Below are 18,281 nucleotides of genomic sequence, written 5' to 3' on the forward strand. Positions count from 1 at the left end.
ATGTCACCATGGGCATGGGCAAGGTCTAGGGTGCTTGGAGTCAGCAGGAAGTCCTGCTGCCTCGTCATTTTTGCGTGCCTCGGACGGGGTCAAGGCGTACGAAAATGACAAGACAGCAGGACTTCCTGGTCATGTGGGGGGCCAATTTTGCACCCCCCACGTGACCAGAAGAGTGGCATCCCTAGGCAGATACGCCACTGGTCTCTAGAGGAGTGGATCCTTCTCAGCTCTTTGAGGCTTTTTCTTCCATGATTATTTAACTAGAAGAAGGTTAGCAAATTTAAGCTTATTTGGCTTATATGTTTCAAACACAACAACAAGGCAACTTGTTGGTTCCCCTCAAAAACGTTATGTTAGTCGGAGAAACCAGGCATCTTGGACTCCCTTGCAAGGCATGGCCACACTGTGCCACGCTTGAAAAGTTGAGTGCAAAAGGGGCGGACACCCACCCACGTTTATACCTGTATCCAAGAGAACTGTGCAACACGGCTGACGAAATCATGGGTCTCTTTACGCTAAGGTATAACTTATTGACACCTGTATGCCGTGTAACATAACATGATAAAAAGACTGGAGGCTTCTCCCCTTTCTCCTGAAAATATATATTTTCAGGTTTTCATTGAGGGAACATGTTTTCTCATTTGTTTGCCCTAACACCACTGCCCATCAATGGGAGTTGCCAATGTCCAGGTTAGCTGGAGATCTTCCTCTTACAATTGATCTTCAGTAACACAGATCTGTTCACCTAAGCAAATGGCCTCCGTGGAAGGAGGGCTCTATGGCAGGGGTGTCAAACTCGCAGCCCTCCAGATGTTCATGAACTACAATTCCCATCAGTCCCTCCCAACATGAGCATTGGCTATACTGGCAAAGGCTGATGGGAATTGTAGTTCCTGAACATCTGGAGGACCGCAAGTTTGACACCTGTGCTCTATGGCATTATACCCCATTGAAGTCCCCTCCCTTTTCCAAACCCTGCTCTCCTCTGGTTCCACCCCTAAAATCTTCAGGTACTTCCCAACATGAAGCTGGTAACCCTACTTATCAACATCCTTGGGGACCTTTAATTCTGATATTATGGAAGAGCCCTGTGCCCTTTCTGCTCTCCAAGCATAATTTGGTGTACCTTTGTCTCATTTCCCCTTGAGTAGTCTTTTCCCCCCAAATTCTTCAGTCTTTCCTCGTGGGAAAGGTTCTCCAATCCCACAATCATCTTGGTTGTCCCATTCTGCCTTCTTTCCAGCTTTGTGATGTCTTTGTTTTATTTATTTATGTTATTTACGCCTTCCTCACTTAGACTCAAGACAGATAACACGGAAAGAGTCAACACAATCAACAGTTGTATCATTCAGTTAACAAAGCAATAGGATTAGGGTTGTAGAACCAACCAGAAAACTAAAAAAGAGAACTGAACCAAAGCCTAAGTATTAATACGACACATTAAATGATGTGAAATTCCATATAGGATCCTCGTTTCAGCAAGCTACACACAACATTATAGACCACAGGCCAGTCGGGGGAGTCAAATAATTTAACAATCGGTTTCGGTGACGGGAATTCAAATAATTTAACAACTGGGGTGCTGTGTGGTTTCCGGGCTGTATGGCCGTGTTCTAGCAGCATTCTCTCCTGACATTTCGCCTGCATCTGTGGCTGGCATCTTCAGAGGATCTGATATGCCAGCCACAGATGCAGGCGAAGCATCAGAAGAATATCGCTACTAGGAGATCGACCATACAATAAATTCCAGCCACAACACCGATTCCGACCATAAGAAGCAGCCTTCGACAATAAGTTTAACACCTGATTGTTTACAAGTACCATTTTAACAACCGGTTCTGCCGAAGTGGTGCGAACCTGCTAAATCCCACCACTGCCACAGGCCCAAATAGTTTTTCAAAGTAACTTCATGAATTGTTTAGTACACTGTAACTCTATTTCCTACATAGAAAAGCCTCCTTGAATAATTCTGTTTTGCATAATTTGTGGCATGCCATGACAGTGGGCGTCTTCAAGACCACCACACGCAGGTTGTTCCACAAGCTGGTGGCCACACGGGAGAAGGCACGGGCACGGCCAGTTGTTAATTTTGCCCATTTGCAGGTTGGCACCTGCAGAAGACCTTGCTCTAAAGGGCAAAGCTGTTGTGGCAGAGCACAGGGGCAGAAGTAATGTCACAGATCTTAGGGACCAAGGCCATAAACAGCTTTATATGACCTGTTCATAGTGGGTTGGATCCAGCAATCTCCTGGTATAAAGACTACAGGATCACTGATCTCCCCTCTGCTTCCTTCCTCTTTGGCAGCCGTTTTGCCCCCAGGAAGGTTGATTCCATGGTCCTTAGGACCCATGTGGAATAACAGCCATGCAGATCAATGGACTGCAGTGGAAAGGGGGCAGAATCACATTTCCTGCCTGTTCCTTCAGTGGCAGAACAACTTCTCCCTTTTGCTTCCTCATTGCAACCCGCTGATTAGGACTGCCAGATGGATGTTAGGTCTCGGAACCTTAAGCCAATAAACAGACGGTGAAGTGTCAGTCAGCAGCTTTTATTGATGAGGTATCAAAGCACCATAATTGGCAAAAGCCAGTTTGGCGACACTGGCATTCCTGGTCCCCTTTATTCCCCCGCTAAGAGCCCCCCTCTCAATTTCCCAAGAATTCGCGAAAAACAGCGTTTGGAGTCGAGACAGCCCCAAGGTTAGCAGCAGATAGCAAGGGAGCCACCTGACTTCCTGCCCCTATGAGATAATTGAGGTAATGATTGGGGCTCCATCCAAAAAAATGTTAAGAGGTGAAGCCGTGGGATATCTCAAAACAGTGTACTATTATTTAACAAGTGAATCAAGACAGAATCTTTAGGTCTGCATGAAAGATTTTTAAAAACTTTTTCTAGCTATCGTCAACGCATGGGCTCTTTCTAACTCGTTCTTTTCCAGTCAAACATACAATGGAGTCTAGTTATAAGTAGCATCCCAGAAATGTCCTGACTGGAAAAGGCAAGTGTGGCTGTTACCTTTCCCACTCTGATAGCTGAAAGTCTCAGCTCCTGATTTTTCTACAGAAGCTACAGGATCCTTCAGATCTTGAAGAATCTCCCTGCATCCTGTTTCAGATTTTCCCGTGAAGCATAGGTCGTTTCCCCACTTACCTCAACCACCCTTTGCTGCGCGCTACTCTCAGCGCGCATCATTTCTGACACGCTCCCAGGCTTACCCACAACACCGCGCTCTGCGCTCTGCGCGGGGTCATCAAAAGGCGCCGTTTTGAGGAGCGCCAGGAATGACGCGCGCTGAGGGGCGCAAGAGTGGCAGCGTCGGGGCGGCTGCATTGTCACCGCCCCTGTAGTGGGGAGTCCCGCAGGACCCCGCGCTACTTGGGGAGAGTAGCACGCAGCAGATGGTAAGTGGGGAAACGACCATAGAGGCACAGTCCTACAGATGTCTTCTATCTGACTGGGGCCCATTCCATTCATAGCCTTTAGCTTCCAGGGTCAGAGAAGCGGGTTGACATCTGCTTTTCCTGGTCACTCCCAGATTGGTTGCTGATGTAAGCTTAGTCATCCCCGTGTCAAGCCTAATGATAGCTGAAGTAGTGGATTCTTTTTCGTTTTCTCAAGAGCTGCAGACCTGTTACACTGTACTGCCCTCATAAGGACAGGACAGTTTATTGTTAGATAGAGCAATCATGGAAGTGTAGGGAGCTTGGGTGAACAGCATATCCTGCTCAATTAAGTTGTCATCTAACAGTCTCTTGCTCTGGTTTATTCTAGTGGCAATTCCAACCATTGGCACCCAGTATTCCATGTTTCAAGCAGCTCCAGCAGCAAAGATGATAGAAGATGGAAAAATCCACGCGGTGGAGCACATCATCAGCCCCATTGCTGTCCAGCAGGACCCAGCCAGTGCAGCTGCTGCAGCTGCAGCCGCAGCTGTGATACCTGCTGTTTCGACCCCTCCTCCTTTTCAGGTAAAATATTTATCATGCGGTTCCTGCTTGGCTTTTCCTGGAGCTCAGAGTGTTGTCAGAATGTTGGTTAGCTTAGTTTACTCTCTTCTAACACAGAAACCTGACCTCTCTCCAGGTCGCTGTTAAAGGAATGCATTTCTTGTTAAGAAAAGCATTGCTAATGATTTGTCTGCGAGCGATGCAATTTATTTACTATGAAGCTAACGTGCTGGGTTCAAGTGAGAGCTTAGCTATTATTATTATATTTTATATATATATATATATATATTTAATATACCGCTCTATCCCCGAAGGGCTGAGGGCAGTGTACAAGATAAAACATCATATTTAAAACATAAATATAGTTTAAGCAGCAATTATATCCTAAAACAGTGTCCCACGAAACTCTTACATAACCCTCCCAAGAAGGAATAATGGGTCCCAATGGTGTTAGGGACCCATAGGAAGCAGAGGGGAGGGGGCTGGGGCACCCTCAGCGGCTGGTCTCTCCAAAGGCTTGTTAGTAGCTGATCCCAGCCAGTTTTCTCTGGCGCTGTCACTTAAATTTCTCTGACCTGGATGACCCAGGCTGGCCTGATCCCGTCAGGTCGCAAAAACAGTTTCACCCCTGGTTGTTACTTGGATCCAGGGTTGCTACATAGAGGCAGGCCATGGCTCACTACCTCTGTTCCTCTCTTGCCTTGAAAACCCTCTGGGCTCGATACAAGTTGGCTGCAACATGACCACCCTTTCCATCAGCACTTCAGTCAAATGCTTTGGGATATTCTTGGGGCTTGTGGGGACAGGCCTAGAAAAGGTGTGTGATCCATATTTTCTGGCTTCTTTTCCTCCCCTTTATTTTAGTGATTCTGTTTGTACACCAGAAGGAAAGCATAAAACGTATCAAGGAGAACTCTATGCCATACTTAAACACTATAGGTCTCTTTGGTGGGAGCACAATACTTAACCATGTGTCAGATTGGAAGCCAACTATATAATTTTTCAATGCCGCCCCAAAATATTGGAAAGGGAATCTCTAATGAGGAGTTCTAGGAACAATAGACTGAAAGGCATTGTTAACTAGTATCATGAGTAATAGCCACCGTCAGTGTGATTTCAGTTCCAACATGGGGCTCAGAGCCCCAACAACTCCAACCTGATCCTTAACTGAACTGACCCTGGGACACTCTGCATGCCCTGTAGATGGTCTGCCTCTGAACCACAGATTTTGAGGCAAAGCTCGGACAAGTCCATTAATATCCTTCCCCCTCCCAGTTAACTTTGTCAGCATCCTAATGTCATATTCACCTTAATGTTGACATTTGGATTGAAGGCAGTTCAGCTGCATTTGAAACTGCCAGTCCTGTTAGCAGAAGTCTACCAGCATTACTCAACCTATTCAATCTAATATGGATGCCAGACATTTATTCATCACATCGTGTTTTCTAAAGTATGACGAGGCTCTGAAAGTCAAAGAGTGTTTTGCATCTTTCACTAGTTTAGTCACTGGTCTTACAATCTCACTTTCTGGGTGACGCAGTTCATATTTATCTCCTTATTGCTCTTTGGGCCAAACTAGACCAGATATTTTACATGAGTTTGCCATGTGAACCGGCAAACATACTGCAGCTGGGAGTTCTGCTGATAACTCCATTTAGAAGCATTAGATTGATCTGGGCTGCCTTCCTTGACATTTTCCTGATCCAAAATGGCTCCAGAAGAGGTGTTTCTCACCCCACTGGGTGAGAAGTGAATTTGTAGTGAATGCTTGTGCAATGCCACGTCTAGTTTGGCCCTTTGAAAGACCTCTTTGTAAGGACAAGCTGTCTGCACATTTGTAGGTCTGGCGTCCAAAGACTTTCATCCAAGAATTACATCAGGAACAGTTCTATTCTAAGCAGAATTACAATCTTGTAAACCCTTTGATTTCAGTTTACTTAGAAAGACGTAACTCCCTTTAAGATGGCACTATAAGTTGAACTTTCTAACTTGTGCATCAGTGAAGGGTATAGGATTTTTTAAAGTAGAATCTTTTCAGACCTATTAGCCAATTGTCGTGTGTTCTTTCCATCGTCTTTTGACATTTCTGTTGCTGCACAATTTGCAAGCATTGTTAATTCCCAACTTAAATCACACCTTGTTAATTTGGTAACAATTAGGAGCAGCAGTGGCGTAGGAGGTTAAAAGCTCATGTATCTAATCTGGAGGAACCGGGTTTGATTCCCAGCTCTGCCGCCTGAGCTGTGGAGGCTTATCTGGGGAACTCCCACACACGCCAGCTGGGTGACCTTGGGCTAGTCACAGCTTCTCGGAGCTCTCTCAGCCCCACCTACCTCACAGGGTGTTTGTTGTGAGGGGGGAAGGGCAAGGAGTTTGTAAGCCCCTTTGAGTCTCCTGCAGGAGAGAAAGGGGGGGATATAAATCCAAACAACTCCTCCTCCTCCTCCTCCTCCTCCTCCTCCTCCTCCTCTTCTTCTTCTTCTTCTTCTTCTTCTAAATTAGAAATTCCTTCCAGTATTCAATATGTTTAGCTTGGGCATAGTGCCTTAGACCTTTTCTGAAGTCTTTTAGTCAAAGGAATAGCCTATCATATGTTTATGTGAACTCACAGGAGGATATTGCTGGCCCTTAGTTCAGTAGAAGAGCATACTCTTTCCCAAGTTCTAGAAATCTTCCTCCTCGGCTATGATTTTTACATAGCCCACAATGCTTAAAAGCACATTCTTCCAAAACTTCCATTTCCGTTAAGGACAAGCCACACATTGAAATTATTCCCCTGACCTACATATCTCCTATGAAATTGGAGGGGCAGTTTTTAAAATAAGGTGGCTTGACTTCGTAAATCTGAGTGACAGGAGAGGGGAGAGATTAATTCTGGCTTATCAGTTTTTAAAATCTTACTTCGCCAGTTGCTTAAGTAAAATAATCCAGAGGGATTTATTTATTTTATTTTATTTATATCTTCAATTTCTATACCGCCCGATCCCCGAAGGGCTCCGGGCGGTGAACAACACAATTCAAAGAACATTAAGCAGGAGCAAATCATACACAATACAATACATAAGCTCCATCCTATTAATCGTCAATAAAACTTCTTAAAAGCTCATATAAAACAGCGGATAACAAGTAATAAATAAATAAACAAGAGGCATCCAGAAACCCCAATTAAAACCTACCCCAAGAAGGGGGATGGCGGACCCCTCAATATGAGGTAACAGCACCAGGGCAAAGAGCAGTGAGGGGGCACCATATCAGCGGCTGGACACTCCGAAAGCCCGGTGGAACAACACGGTCTTACAGGCCCTGAGGAACTCACCAAGGTCCCGCAGGGCCCGGACAGTTGGAGGAAGGGTGTTCCACCAGGCCGGGGCCAGTGCTGTAAAAGTCCTGGCCCGTGTGGAGGCCAGCCGCATCGTTGAGGGGCCGGGGACCACCAGCAGATTGGCCTGGTAGGGACGTATGGGGTAATGCGGTCCCGAAGGTACGAGGGTCCTAATCAATAGGTGATTATTGTGCAAAACCGTTAGCGGCACATTAAAAAAACAAAAATTCTATTTCGGGTTTGACTTTTAAAAAACTTTTTTGAAACTGTTGTTTCCAGGGCCGCCCCATAACTCCTGTGTACACCATGGCTCCAAACATGCAGAGAATTCCCGCAGCAGGAATCTACGGCGCAAGTTACGTCCCATTTGCTGCTCCGGCTGCTGCGACAACAATAGCCACTCTACAGAAGAACGCGGCTGCTGCCGCCGCTGCTGCCGCCGCCTATGGTGGATATGCTGGCTATATCCCTCAAGCATTTCCAGCTGCAACTATCCAGGTTCCAATACATGATGTCTACCAGACCTATTGAGACCACTGGCCAGTGTCAGGGGGTGGGTGGGTAGCGAGCGGGTCACACTGAAGGAACACTTAACTATTTATGAAGACGAAAGAACCTACTGCAAGACGAGTACATTCGGATGTCAATCAGCTGATGACAGAGCCTGGAAGAGAAGTTTATATCAAATATATTTCATCATGTTTGAAATCTTTTATACATATGAAGTTTTTACTAACTTTTTTTTAGGCTGTTTAAAAACATTAAATATTGCCTGTATGCCTACATTTCTAAAATGGCTTATTTTCAAGATACATTCCTCTACGCAGGTTTATAGTAGTTTTTTAAGCAATTATTTTCAGTATATTTGTGGTATGAAGGTTATTTTTAGTAAGTTCTGCACTCCAGAGATTTCTATTTTGTAGTGCCTTTAATAATATATCAACTAAATGTTAAAAAAGTGCACCTGAGCAGCTAGGGAAAAGTTTTTAAACAATATATTTTGAAGACTATATTCAATATTTAAAGAATACATGCAATAGATTTAAAATTTATATATATATATTCACACGAACGTGTGACTTATTTAAAAAAAAGGTTATACTGGAAAGTGCAATTTTGAAAGTGACAGACCTCTGCGTTGTGTCCTAGCATTTGTATGGTTTCTTTGTTAGCTAGAGGCACCTTATGTTAATAAAGAAGCCCCCACAAGTTAGTTCATATTAAACTATGCTTTATGTTAAGAGAAGGGGTTTTTTTGGTATTCCATACAATGATTTTCATATTTATCAGCTTCTGAGACTCTGAACACACAGAGAGACAAATCATTTATGTTCCATGGAAAGATTATTCTTGTTTTATTAGTGAAGTGATGGCCCTAAGAGCATAGGTTTGTGGAACAATGTGGTATCTCTGCACAAGTGAATACTAAAATCATGTCAATTGCTCAAAAAGCCTATTGCAGAGGTATGTTTTAGTGTTCTTCCTGTGGTAGGAAAAAAAACCCTATTAAGCCAGTTTGTTAACTTGAAGCAACAATACCTTGCTAGCTGGGAATTGTATGCAGCCACATCCTTTCATGATCATCTTAAGCCCCTTCCACACGTGCAGAATAATGCACTTTTAATCCACTTTCAGTGCACTTTGCAGCTGGATTTTACTGTGTGAAATAGCAAAATCCACTTGCAAACAATTCTGAAAGTGGATTGAAAGTGCATTATTCTGCACGTGCGGAAGGGGCCCTTGAGAAATTGGTGCGTTGTGTAGGTAGCAATGAACTCCTTCTCTGTGTTGATACTTGAGATTCCACAAGTGTGTGTGTTCATCTACAAAAAAAAAGCAGGTAAGGCTGTTCCTTCTTGTGAAAGTGTTTTATGAACCCTTAAAACACATTAAAGCCTTTAATTGGCAATGTTGTCGCTGAGGTGGGGATTGCTGGACTTTTCTATCAAAAGCCTATTTACTCAGACCCGGTGAGCTCTAATAAGGAGCAACACAAAATCAAGGTATGCTCATGGCAGTCTTTGGTATCTCCTGCACAAAATTTTGCAGCTCACAGTATCTGTCCAAAAGTTACAATAGTCCGTATTTATGTGGGATAATAAACATCACAAGTTTTTCTCTGTTTCAAGTACTAACCAGCAAGCAAGAAGTCTATAGATTACAGGTAGGCAGACAAAATGGCCTGGACCCGGATAGCTAGGTTGCCAACCTCCAGGTGGAGTCTGGAGATCTCTTGATATTCCAGTTCATCTCCAGACCACAGAATCATTCTCCCTGGAGAAAATGGCTGCATTTCTTGCTGAAATCCCTCTCCTTCCAAAACCCTAGGCTCCCAAGCTCAACCCCAACGATCTCCAGGTATTCCCCAACCCAGAATTGGCAACAAAACAAACTCTGATTGAACATTTCAATTGGCCATGTATCTGCCATAGATACATGAGCATTATTGGAGTCAACATTGGAGTGACACAGTGGTTCATTGTGACCAAGACTATGTTTCAGGGCTGGAATTACCACATGTTGAGACCCTATAAGCTGTCTTATTTATTTACTTCATATATACCCCACTTTTCTTTCCAATGGGGTCCCAAGACAGCTTACATAATTCTTCTCCCATCCATTTTATCCTCACAACAGCCCTGTATGATAGGTTAAAGTTTGTGACTAGCCCAAGGTCACCTAGGCTCATTCCGCACATGCAGAATAATGCACTTTCAAACTGCTTTCAGTGCTCTTTGAAGCTGTGCAGAATAGCAAAATCCACTTGCAAACAGTTGTGAAAGTGGTTTGAAAATGCATTATTTTGCGTGTGCAGAAGGGGCTCTAGAAAGCTTCCAGGGGAATTTGAACCTGGTTCCACCAGATCCTCATCTACCACTATAACCACTATACAATGCTGGTCCAGCCTTAGCAGGCCCCTGTGGAATTACTCAAAACTGATGATTTAGTAAAAATGATTATATCTGTAGGTCTCTCATGATTGGGGCTCTAAACTGTTGCATATTTAGCTTGTACGTAAATCCATCTCTGCTATTGGTACTCTGCACTTAACAAAGGAAAAAAATAGATTTTTGCAATACATGAAGGTAAAGGTAGTCCCCCGTGCAAACACTGGGTCATTACTGACCTCTGAGGTGAGATCACATCGCAACGTTTCCTAGGTAGACGACGTTTAGGGGGTGGCTTGCTGTTGCCTTCTCCAGTTGTTTATATTTTACACCCAACAAGCTGGGATACTCACGTTACCAACATCAGAACGACGGCAGGCTGAGTAAACCTTGAGCCGGCCGCCTGAAACCAACTGGAGCTGGGATCGGTCACGTGCAGAGCTTTGACAGCAGTACTGCCGCATGCCACTCTGCACCACGCGGCTCTATTATTTTGCATTAAGGAAACACAAATGTCCACTTGTATTCTGCAGCATGAATAATCGTAGAGAGGGGCAAGGAAGTTGACAGCCTCCTAAAACCCTGTGCCATGTACCAAGCTCTGCAAAGGCTTTTGAGATTTTTCTCAGGTGTTGCTCACACCCTTTGGAACATGTTTTGCAATCATATGGGCCTTGTTTTTAAAAGGAAAGCTGGAGAACTCAGCGTCCTAACTTGGGGGGTTGGGGTTGGGGGGGGGTGTCATATAGAGGGAATTGTGGCATATAGACAACAGATTAGGAATTCACCAAATAGATTTGGTTTTCAGCAGGCAACTGGGGAGATGTGAATCAGAGCTGGCACCTTGCTCCAAGTACTTAATGTGTACAAAGGTGTAAGGTGGGGGATACGTTCTTATAGCCCCCTTTCTAAGGGTGCCCAGTCCCCTCCAGCTTCCAGCTGTGGGGAGATGCTTAGAGATTTGGCGGTGGAGCCTGAGGACGCCCAGGGCCTCGGTGGGTCACAATGCAACGGAGTCCACCCTCCGAAGCATCTGTTTTCTCCAGCGGAACTGATCTCTGTAATTTGGAGATGAGCTGTAATTCTGGAAGATCCCAGGTCTCACTCGGAGGCTGACATCTCGACCCTCTTCGACCTATGAATCCTCTCGTCCCTTGCCTCACAACTTAGATGTGAATATTAATGATGTGAACAACCTCAATGTTCCAGTATAAAACTTAGTCTCAAACGCTAGTTGTTTTATTCTTTTTAAAAGTATGCTGTAGAGACAACGAATGTATGCTATTGTAGTCCAGGACCAAATATGCTTGTGGGTGGCAGAAATACTTTTTTTTTTTTAAAGTAGCTTCATGTTTTTTGCAAAAGTTTCTGTGGTAAGGGGGTTAGTAAATACAGTACTGAGGGCTTTCTTCTTTTGCCTTACTCTTCTTTCCATACACGCCTCCCAGTAATGGGAGTTATGCATGCACATCAGGAAAGGAAGAAACTGGACCACTGAGTTGTTTGTAAATAACGTCACATATCCATTTTTAAACTTATTGTATTTTTATTGTACGCGGTTATGTGGCCTGCCACAAAAACCATCCTTTTAATTTCAACGTTGTTCATGAACTTCTGTTTAAATTGTCGGTTGTGTTAAGTAATATTGCAGTGTGTTTGTGGCCTGTTTAAAGGCTTTATTTAGTAGTGTGGTGAATGTAAAATACAGTAAGCTTCACGTTGGGGGTGGGTCACTGCTTTATGACATGCACCAGAAGCGCCTAAAGTTTGTGTTGGTTGAGCCCACGGTGCAATAGGTATCTTACAATGCTGGGTGGAATCTAAAAGTCCAAAGCAGTTAGTTTTTGTGCTCATGTTGGCTGATTACCCACCGGCGCTCTGGTGCACGGTGGCACAGGAAGTGCTTCAGGGCAAGAAATCTTGTCCCAATGCACTTCCTGTTTGCTGAAGGCGCTTCAGGCCAAGATTTCTTGGCTTGACATGCTTCCTCCAGCCCCACACATGCTTCTCGTTTCCCCTGGGGAAAAGAGAGAGAGAGATTCAGAGTGAGGCTAGGGAACGCCAGCAGTGGGTAATCCGCCATTGAGGCTTTAGCATTTCCCTGCTAAGCATACCTTAGGTTATGTTTTATTGGGAAAAACAACTATTTATAGGCAGTGGCTCAGACTTTAGAAACTGGACAGTCCTTCTGCACAGTAAATGTTTGATTAATATTTTCAAGAGTATCTTTTTGACGATAAATGGGGTAATTATTTTGTACACTGGAAGTGCTATAGAAGCAAGTAGCAGTGATTATTCTTCAACAGGGTGGTTCTTTTAAAATGTTCTATTGCTGGGGTTGCCAAACTCCAGGTGAGATCTGGAGACCTTCCAAAATTACAACTGATCTCCAGACTACAGAGATCAGTCCCCCTGGAGCAGATGGCTGGTCTGGAGTGAGAACTCTATGGTGTATTATTCCCCCCTCACCTCAGATCGCCAACAATGTTCTAATCCAGAGTTGGCAACTTCAGGTATCTGCACCCTACCTCGAAGGACCACCACGACTACTGTGATATTTATATGGAACTAGATTGCTTAAAGCTGACAGGCCTTGTCACACCTGGAAATGCAAAATCCTACACAAACACAACACGTTTGTCAAATCCTAGCCATGGCCTTCTTCTGAGTAACATGGATCCAGCTGTGCTCTCAAACGCACATAGCTAAATGCTTCTCCCCACAGACAAAGTGATTCTCCCCACAGACAAAGCAAGATACTCGGGAGAACTAGCCCAGCCAGTATGTTGTAGTGGTTACAACAATGATGGTCACGCTGTGGCTTGAGAGTCACATGTAACTCTATGTCAGTGGTGGCGAACCTATGGCACGGGTGCCAGAGGTGGCACTCGGAGCCCTGTCTGTGGGCACGCGCAGAGTTCGTCATGTGGGGGGGGAAATCGCCCCCCCCCCCACATCTAGGCTAGCCTGGGCCGCTGGGCTCAATTATTAGCATTAAACCTAAGACCTAGTTTTGGGGAAGCAGGGTAGGTAACCCTGTTAAGCGCTGTTAAACCCCACTGATTTTCATGTGAAGAACTAAAGCGCGGTCCTTTACCTGGGAGTAAGCTCGGTTGCTGGCAACGGGGCTTGCTTCTGAGTAGACCCTCCTAGGGTTGTGATTCGAAGAGTTCCATGGTTGCTTCAAAGCAAAGCCACCAACTACCACCAAGCTTACTCCCGAGTAACGCATGCCTCGGAGCCAACCGTTTTTTCTGAACTAAAACCTCAGTATTCAGGTTAAATTGCCGTGTTGGCACTTTGCAATAAATAAGTGGGGTTTGGGTTGCAGTTTGGGCACTCGGTCTCGAAAAGGTTCACCATCACTGCTCTATGTGATGCCTCTTGTGGCTCTTCTGAGTTCTCTTCCCCAAAGCGGCACCTGCCCCATGTCCACTCGATGGGGCTTCTTGTTGGGGCTATCTTGAAACAACTACTTTCTTAGTAGACTATTCTTCCAAACTAGCAAAAAGCCACAAGTCTAGGGGGAAACAGACTTAGGTTGCATCTGTTTTCGGAGTGCTGCCTCTTGGATCAATCCAAGCACATTGCTTGTTCCTGTTCCGTCTCCTCCCACAATCTTGTACTAAGCACAGAAAGAACAAAGAGCATTATCAATAACTTCTTTCTATGGAGGCTTTATGCTTAATCTCAGCTGGGCAAAATTCTAGTTCCAAGTCTTACCCAACAAAGCAGGCTGCACCAGCAGATAACCAAACACCTTTAAACATAAAAAGTGAAGCTTTTACTGTATTTTACATTTCCATGTGTAGTATCTGCAACAGAAATTGATCTTAAAAGATCAATAGTATCTGCAACACCTTTAAAGAAATATTGGGCTATTTTTTATTTTATTTTTATTAGAAAATGTGCTTGCCCATAGGAACTCCAGACAGATACGAAAGTCCGGGCTGCAACAGCTGGTAGCTGGTTCTTTGAAGTAGTGAAGGCACCAGTGAAACCATCAGGTTGTGGCCTTTCTTTATGATAGTTTCTAAACCATTTCATTTATACACTACTGAGGCAAGTTTATGACTTGAAATGTGAACTTTTTTTTGTAGGTTAAGAACAAACTATAAAAAGATATATGTATGTTTGCCTTGTTTTCAGATGTGCTATTATTTTTAGGTGTTTTTGCTGTATTTTGTTCTTTGTGTTCTTGTTTTATTGTTTCTGTTTCATTTAAGAGTACTTTCAAGGAAATAGTAAATAAAACGTGCCTTAAACGGAACTTGTCCTCACTTTTGGAAATGTCTTTTAATGGCTTAATTCTCAACATCGCCCCATCTGTGGATACTTAAAACTAGAAATTGGAGCCCTTAACAGTTAAGACCATTCTTTCTCTACAAACCTGACAAGTAAAAATATTGGGAGGTTAAAACTCCCAAAATAATATAAGCAGCACTTGTACGGTTGTACCTTTAAGAAATGGATGCCTTCTGATATCTCTGTGGTCATTGTGGGGGTTACTAGGCAACCACAACAATATTTCCAGCCTTTGAATCTTGGTTTCTGTCAGTAAAATGCAGGGCTGTTTCCAGGCTACTGTATCCTCCTGGTTAATTTTTGCTACCCTCTGTCCTGCCCTGGAGGGAGGAATCATCGGGACCTGGCCCAGCAGTACTCCTCTGAACATCTTGCTACCGTGTAATTTGTGCAAGTCTTCAAGGTGCAGCAGTAACTTACCAGTGCCTGGCAACTGGCAGAAGGGGTGGAGTTAGTGTCCTGGGAGAAACATTAAAATGAAAAATAAAGCATCATCTACTTAAAGGAAATTTATTCCATAGAGTTCCTGGCAATTCCTATATATGCCGGAAGTGAAAAAAGGGTCATTCTAGGAATTACTGGAAACTATGGTAAAACAGGAAGTTCTCCAGTTTAAATAACATTGAAAATGATGCTGTTTCCCCCAATTGGGGGGACTGAATACAACACCATAAAATGTTTTCATAGCAGTAATAAAACATTTTGAAAGCATTTTGAAAATGTTTTCCAAAAATTATTTGTGCTGTGTGGCATGGCCCATTGCTGTGTTCAGATTTGTGAGTTGGGGGATGTTCTGTAATGTGATGGTGACTTTGAAACGACCTGGTGGAAAAAATCATTGTTTGGTCACGGTGGGGGAGGGTGGGGGGCATCAAACTCAGGTTTTGCCCAGGGCTCCAGTTTGCCTGGGTACGCCTCTGCAAGAATGTGCTGCCATAGGAATGGGAGAAGAGAAAGTCAAGAGCGGGTGTGAAATAGTGTTTAGAGTGTCCAGAAGACAGAAAGAAGAAATAGTGTGGGAGAGGGGATACTTGGGAAAATTAAGAACATGATCCACGGCAAGTCCTTGCAAATTGCCCAATTGTACACAAAGGGCCAATTGCTAGATTTGTTTTAACTTGGTAGTCTTGACTGGAAGCATAACTCTTAGATGAATTACACATTAAATTATTCTAAACCAGGGGTAGGGAACCTGCGGCTCTCCAGATGTTCAGGAACTACAATTCCCATTAGCCTCTGTCAGCATGGCCAATTGGCCATGCTGGTAGGGGCTGATGGGAATTGTAGTTCCTGAACATCCGGAGAGCCGCAGGTTCCCTACCCCTGTTCTAAACAGAGCAGCCAGTACTTCTGGTATTAACAGAGGACCTCTTTTGACCACTTGGAAAATCTGGAAATCTGTGGTAAGCTGTGCATACAGAAAAGCCCTCTCTTGGTTAAACAGCAGATTCCTAGTACTACAGCTCATACTGGGTTGGATTCAGACTCAGTTTTCCAATGCCGGAGTGATTTTTTTTTTGCGACTTCCTTCTTCCCACTGCAGCCCACTGATCTCCATGAAATGCTGCTCGTGGTAGGGACCTCAGGGACTCACATGACCACACCTGCAGTAGGAGGAGGGAATGGACAGAAATTGCCACTGTATCCTAAATCTATGTTGAAACTCCATTCAGGGAAGTAACACCGTTTATAAGAAATTAGATTGCTACCAAAATGGCAGTCCACAGTCAAGTTTCAGGGAATGGATGGACTGATGTGCATTTCCCCACCTCTATGTGATGAAGATAGAAAAAGATTCATAGCGTTAAGGACCCTGGCTAAATAGTAAGGCAGAGGGAAATTGGACACAGAGCTGCCATTTTCTACAGAAACCCTGTGTTTAATATAATATTTAGTACCACTCTCAGTTTCAAAAAGAACATAAGAACATAAGAACTAGCCTGCTGGATCATACCAGAGTCCATCTAGTCCAGCACTCTGCTACTCGCAGTGGCCCACCAGGTGCCTTTGGGAGCTCACGGCCAGGATGTGAAAGCAATGGCCTTCGGCTGCTGCTGCTCCTGAGCACCTGGTCTGCTAAGGCATTTGCAATCTCAGATCAAGGAGGATCAAGATTGGTAGCCATAGATCGACTTCTCCTCCATAAATCTGTCTAAGCCCCTTTTAAAGCTATCCAGGTTAGTGGCCATCACCACCTCCTGTGGCAGAATATTCCAAACACCAATCACACGTTGCATGAAGAAGTGTTTCCTTTTATTAGTCCTAATTCTTCCCCCCAGCATTTTCAGTGAATGCCCCCTGGTTCTAGTATTGTGAGAAAGAGAGAAAAATTTCTCTCTGTCAACACTTTCTACCCCATGCATAATTTTATAGACTTCAATCATATCCCCCCTCAGACGTCTCCTTTCCAAACTAAAGAGTTCCAAACGCTGCAGTCCTTCAATCAGAGGTGGGATCCAGCAGGTTCTCACCAGTTCCCAAGAGTGGGTTACTAATTATTTGTGAGTGCCGAGAGGGGGTTACTAATTGGGTCTGCTTTTCCATTAGAAATTCCATTAGGTCCAAAAATCATAAAGTCCTGTTGTTTCCTATGTGGCTGGTTAGCAAAGGTAGAAAACAGGATAATTCTCCCTGTTGGGCTGTTTTAAAAACATGTTTTAGAAATATGGTAAAGTTTCTTGTTTAAGGAAAGTATCCTTCTTTTGATTTCTAGAAACCAAATTAAGTATTTGAAAGTATGAAGTATTTGACAGGCAGTCAATTAGAGGAGAAGTAGTTGTTTCTGTTGGCAGTAGACGATAGGACTTGCTATAATGAGTTTAAATTATGGACAGAAAGATACCAGCTAGAAATTAGGAACTTTTTTTTTTACAGTAAGAGTTTTTTACAGTAACAGAGAAATTAGTAATGCCCCGCCCCCGGAATGCCCGGCCACGCCCCCGTTGTGCCCCGCCCAGCCCCATTCGCACTATGCCACTGAATCCCAGCACCATGGGACCCTGTTACTAAAATTTTTGGATCCCACCACTGCCTTCAATCATCCTCATTGCCCTTCTCTGCACTTTCTCTATCTCTTCGATATCCTTTTTGAGATGCTGCGACCAGAACTGAACACAGTACTCCAAGTGCGGTCGCACCACGGCCTTATATAAGGGTATGTACTTTGAGAAAATAAGGGACAACTCTTGATTTCTCAGAACTAATTTCATAGCTCTTAACATATGTTATGCTAACTTAACATAACAACATATGTTATGCATTTAACATACGCGATTAGGAGCTGCTGCAGTAATGATATCAGTGACAGGAATCCATTCTGTATTCATGGTGGATCTAATAAAGAAAAAAACAAACATGTGATGGCTGTTTTAAATAGCATCTAATGTTCTTTATGCAGCGTCTCACTTTTCATCTTGCTAGGTCCTTTTTTGTTCTCTTACGGGTCCCTTTGTGATTGGGATTTAAATAACAAACTGTGCAAGGAGGATTCTATTTAACAGTCAATGATGCTGTTTTAAACTTTGCTTGTCAATCAAGTCAACCTCCCATGGAAAGCAAACTTCCTTGTTACTCTGTTGTGTTCTTACTGCTAGTGCCCAAAGAGAATAAAGACACATACAGTAGCTGGCGTTTTGTCCACCTGAAACTAGTTTTTCAACATTTTATGGCTTCTCTAGTCATGTGATACCTGAGGAAAAAAACCCAACAGTTATAATCTTTTCTCTTCCCACAAAGGAAGGTGTGTTTTCATTGTAATTGTGGCCATTAACCTTCTATACATTTGGTGGTTTGACCCCTCAACCCCCCAAAAACCTTTA

General features: G+C 43.8%; 1 protein-coding gene across 7 annotated transcripts in view; it reads left to right on the forward strand.

The window, feature by feature from the left end:
• Nucleotides 1–9,926, forward strand: part of RBM47 (RNA binding motif protein 47) — a 98,528-nt gene extending 88,602 nt beyond the window's left edge. For all 7 annotated transcript variants that reach the window (XM_048510008.1, XM_048510009.1, XM_048510014.1 and 4 more), the window contains 2 exons: nt 3,773–3,969; nt 7,550–9,926. In XM_048510008.1, coding sequence (XP_048365965.1) covers nt 3,773–3,969; nt 7,550–7,801 — 449 coding nt within the window. In that variant the 3' untranslated portion in view covers nt 7,802–9,926. The remainder of the gene's footprint in view (nt 1–3,772; nt 3,970–7,549) is intronic.
• The last annotated feature ends 8,355 nt before the right edge of the window (nt 9,927–18,281 follow it).

The sequence above is a fragment of the Sphaerodactylus townsendi genome, linkage group LG10 (assembly GCF_021028975.2).
Source record: "Sphaerodactylus townsendi isolate TG3544 linkage group LG10, MPM_Stown_v2.3, whole genome shotgun sequence".
Taxonomy (NCBI): domain Eukaryota; kingdom Metazoa; phylum Chordata; class Lepidosauria; order Squamata; family Sphaerodactylidae; genus Sphaerodactylus; species Sphaerodactylus townsendi.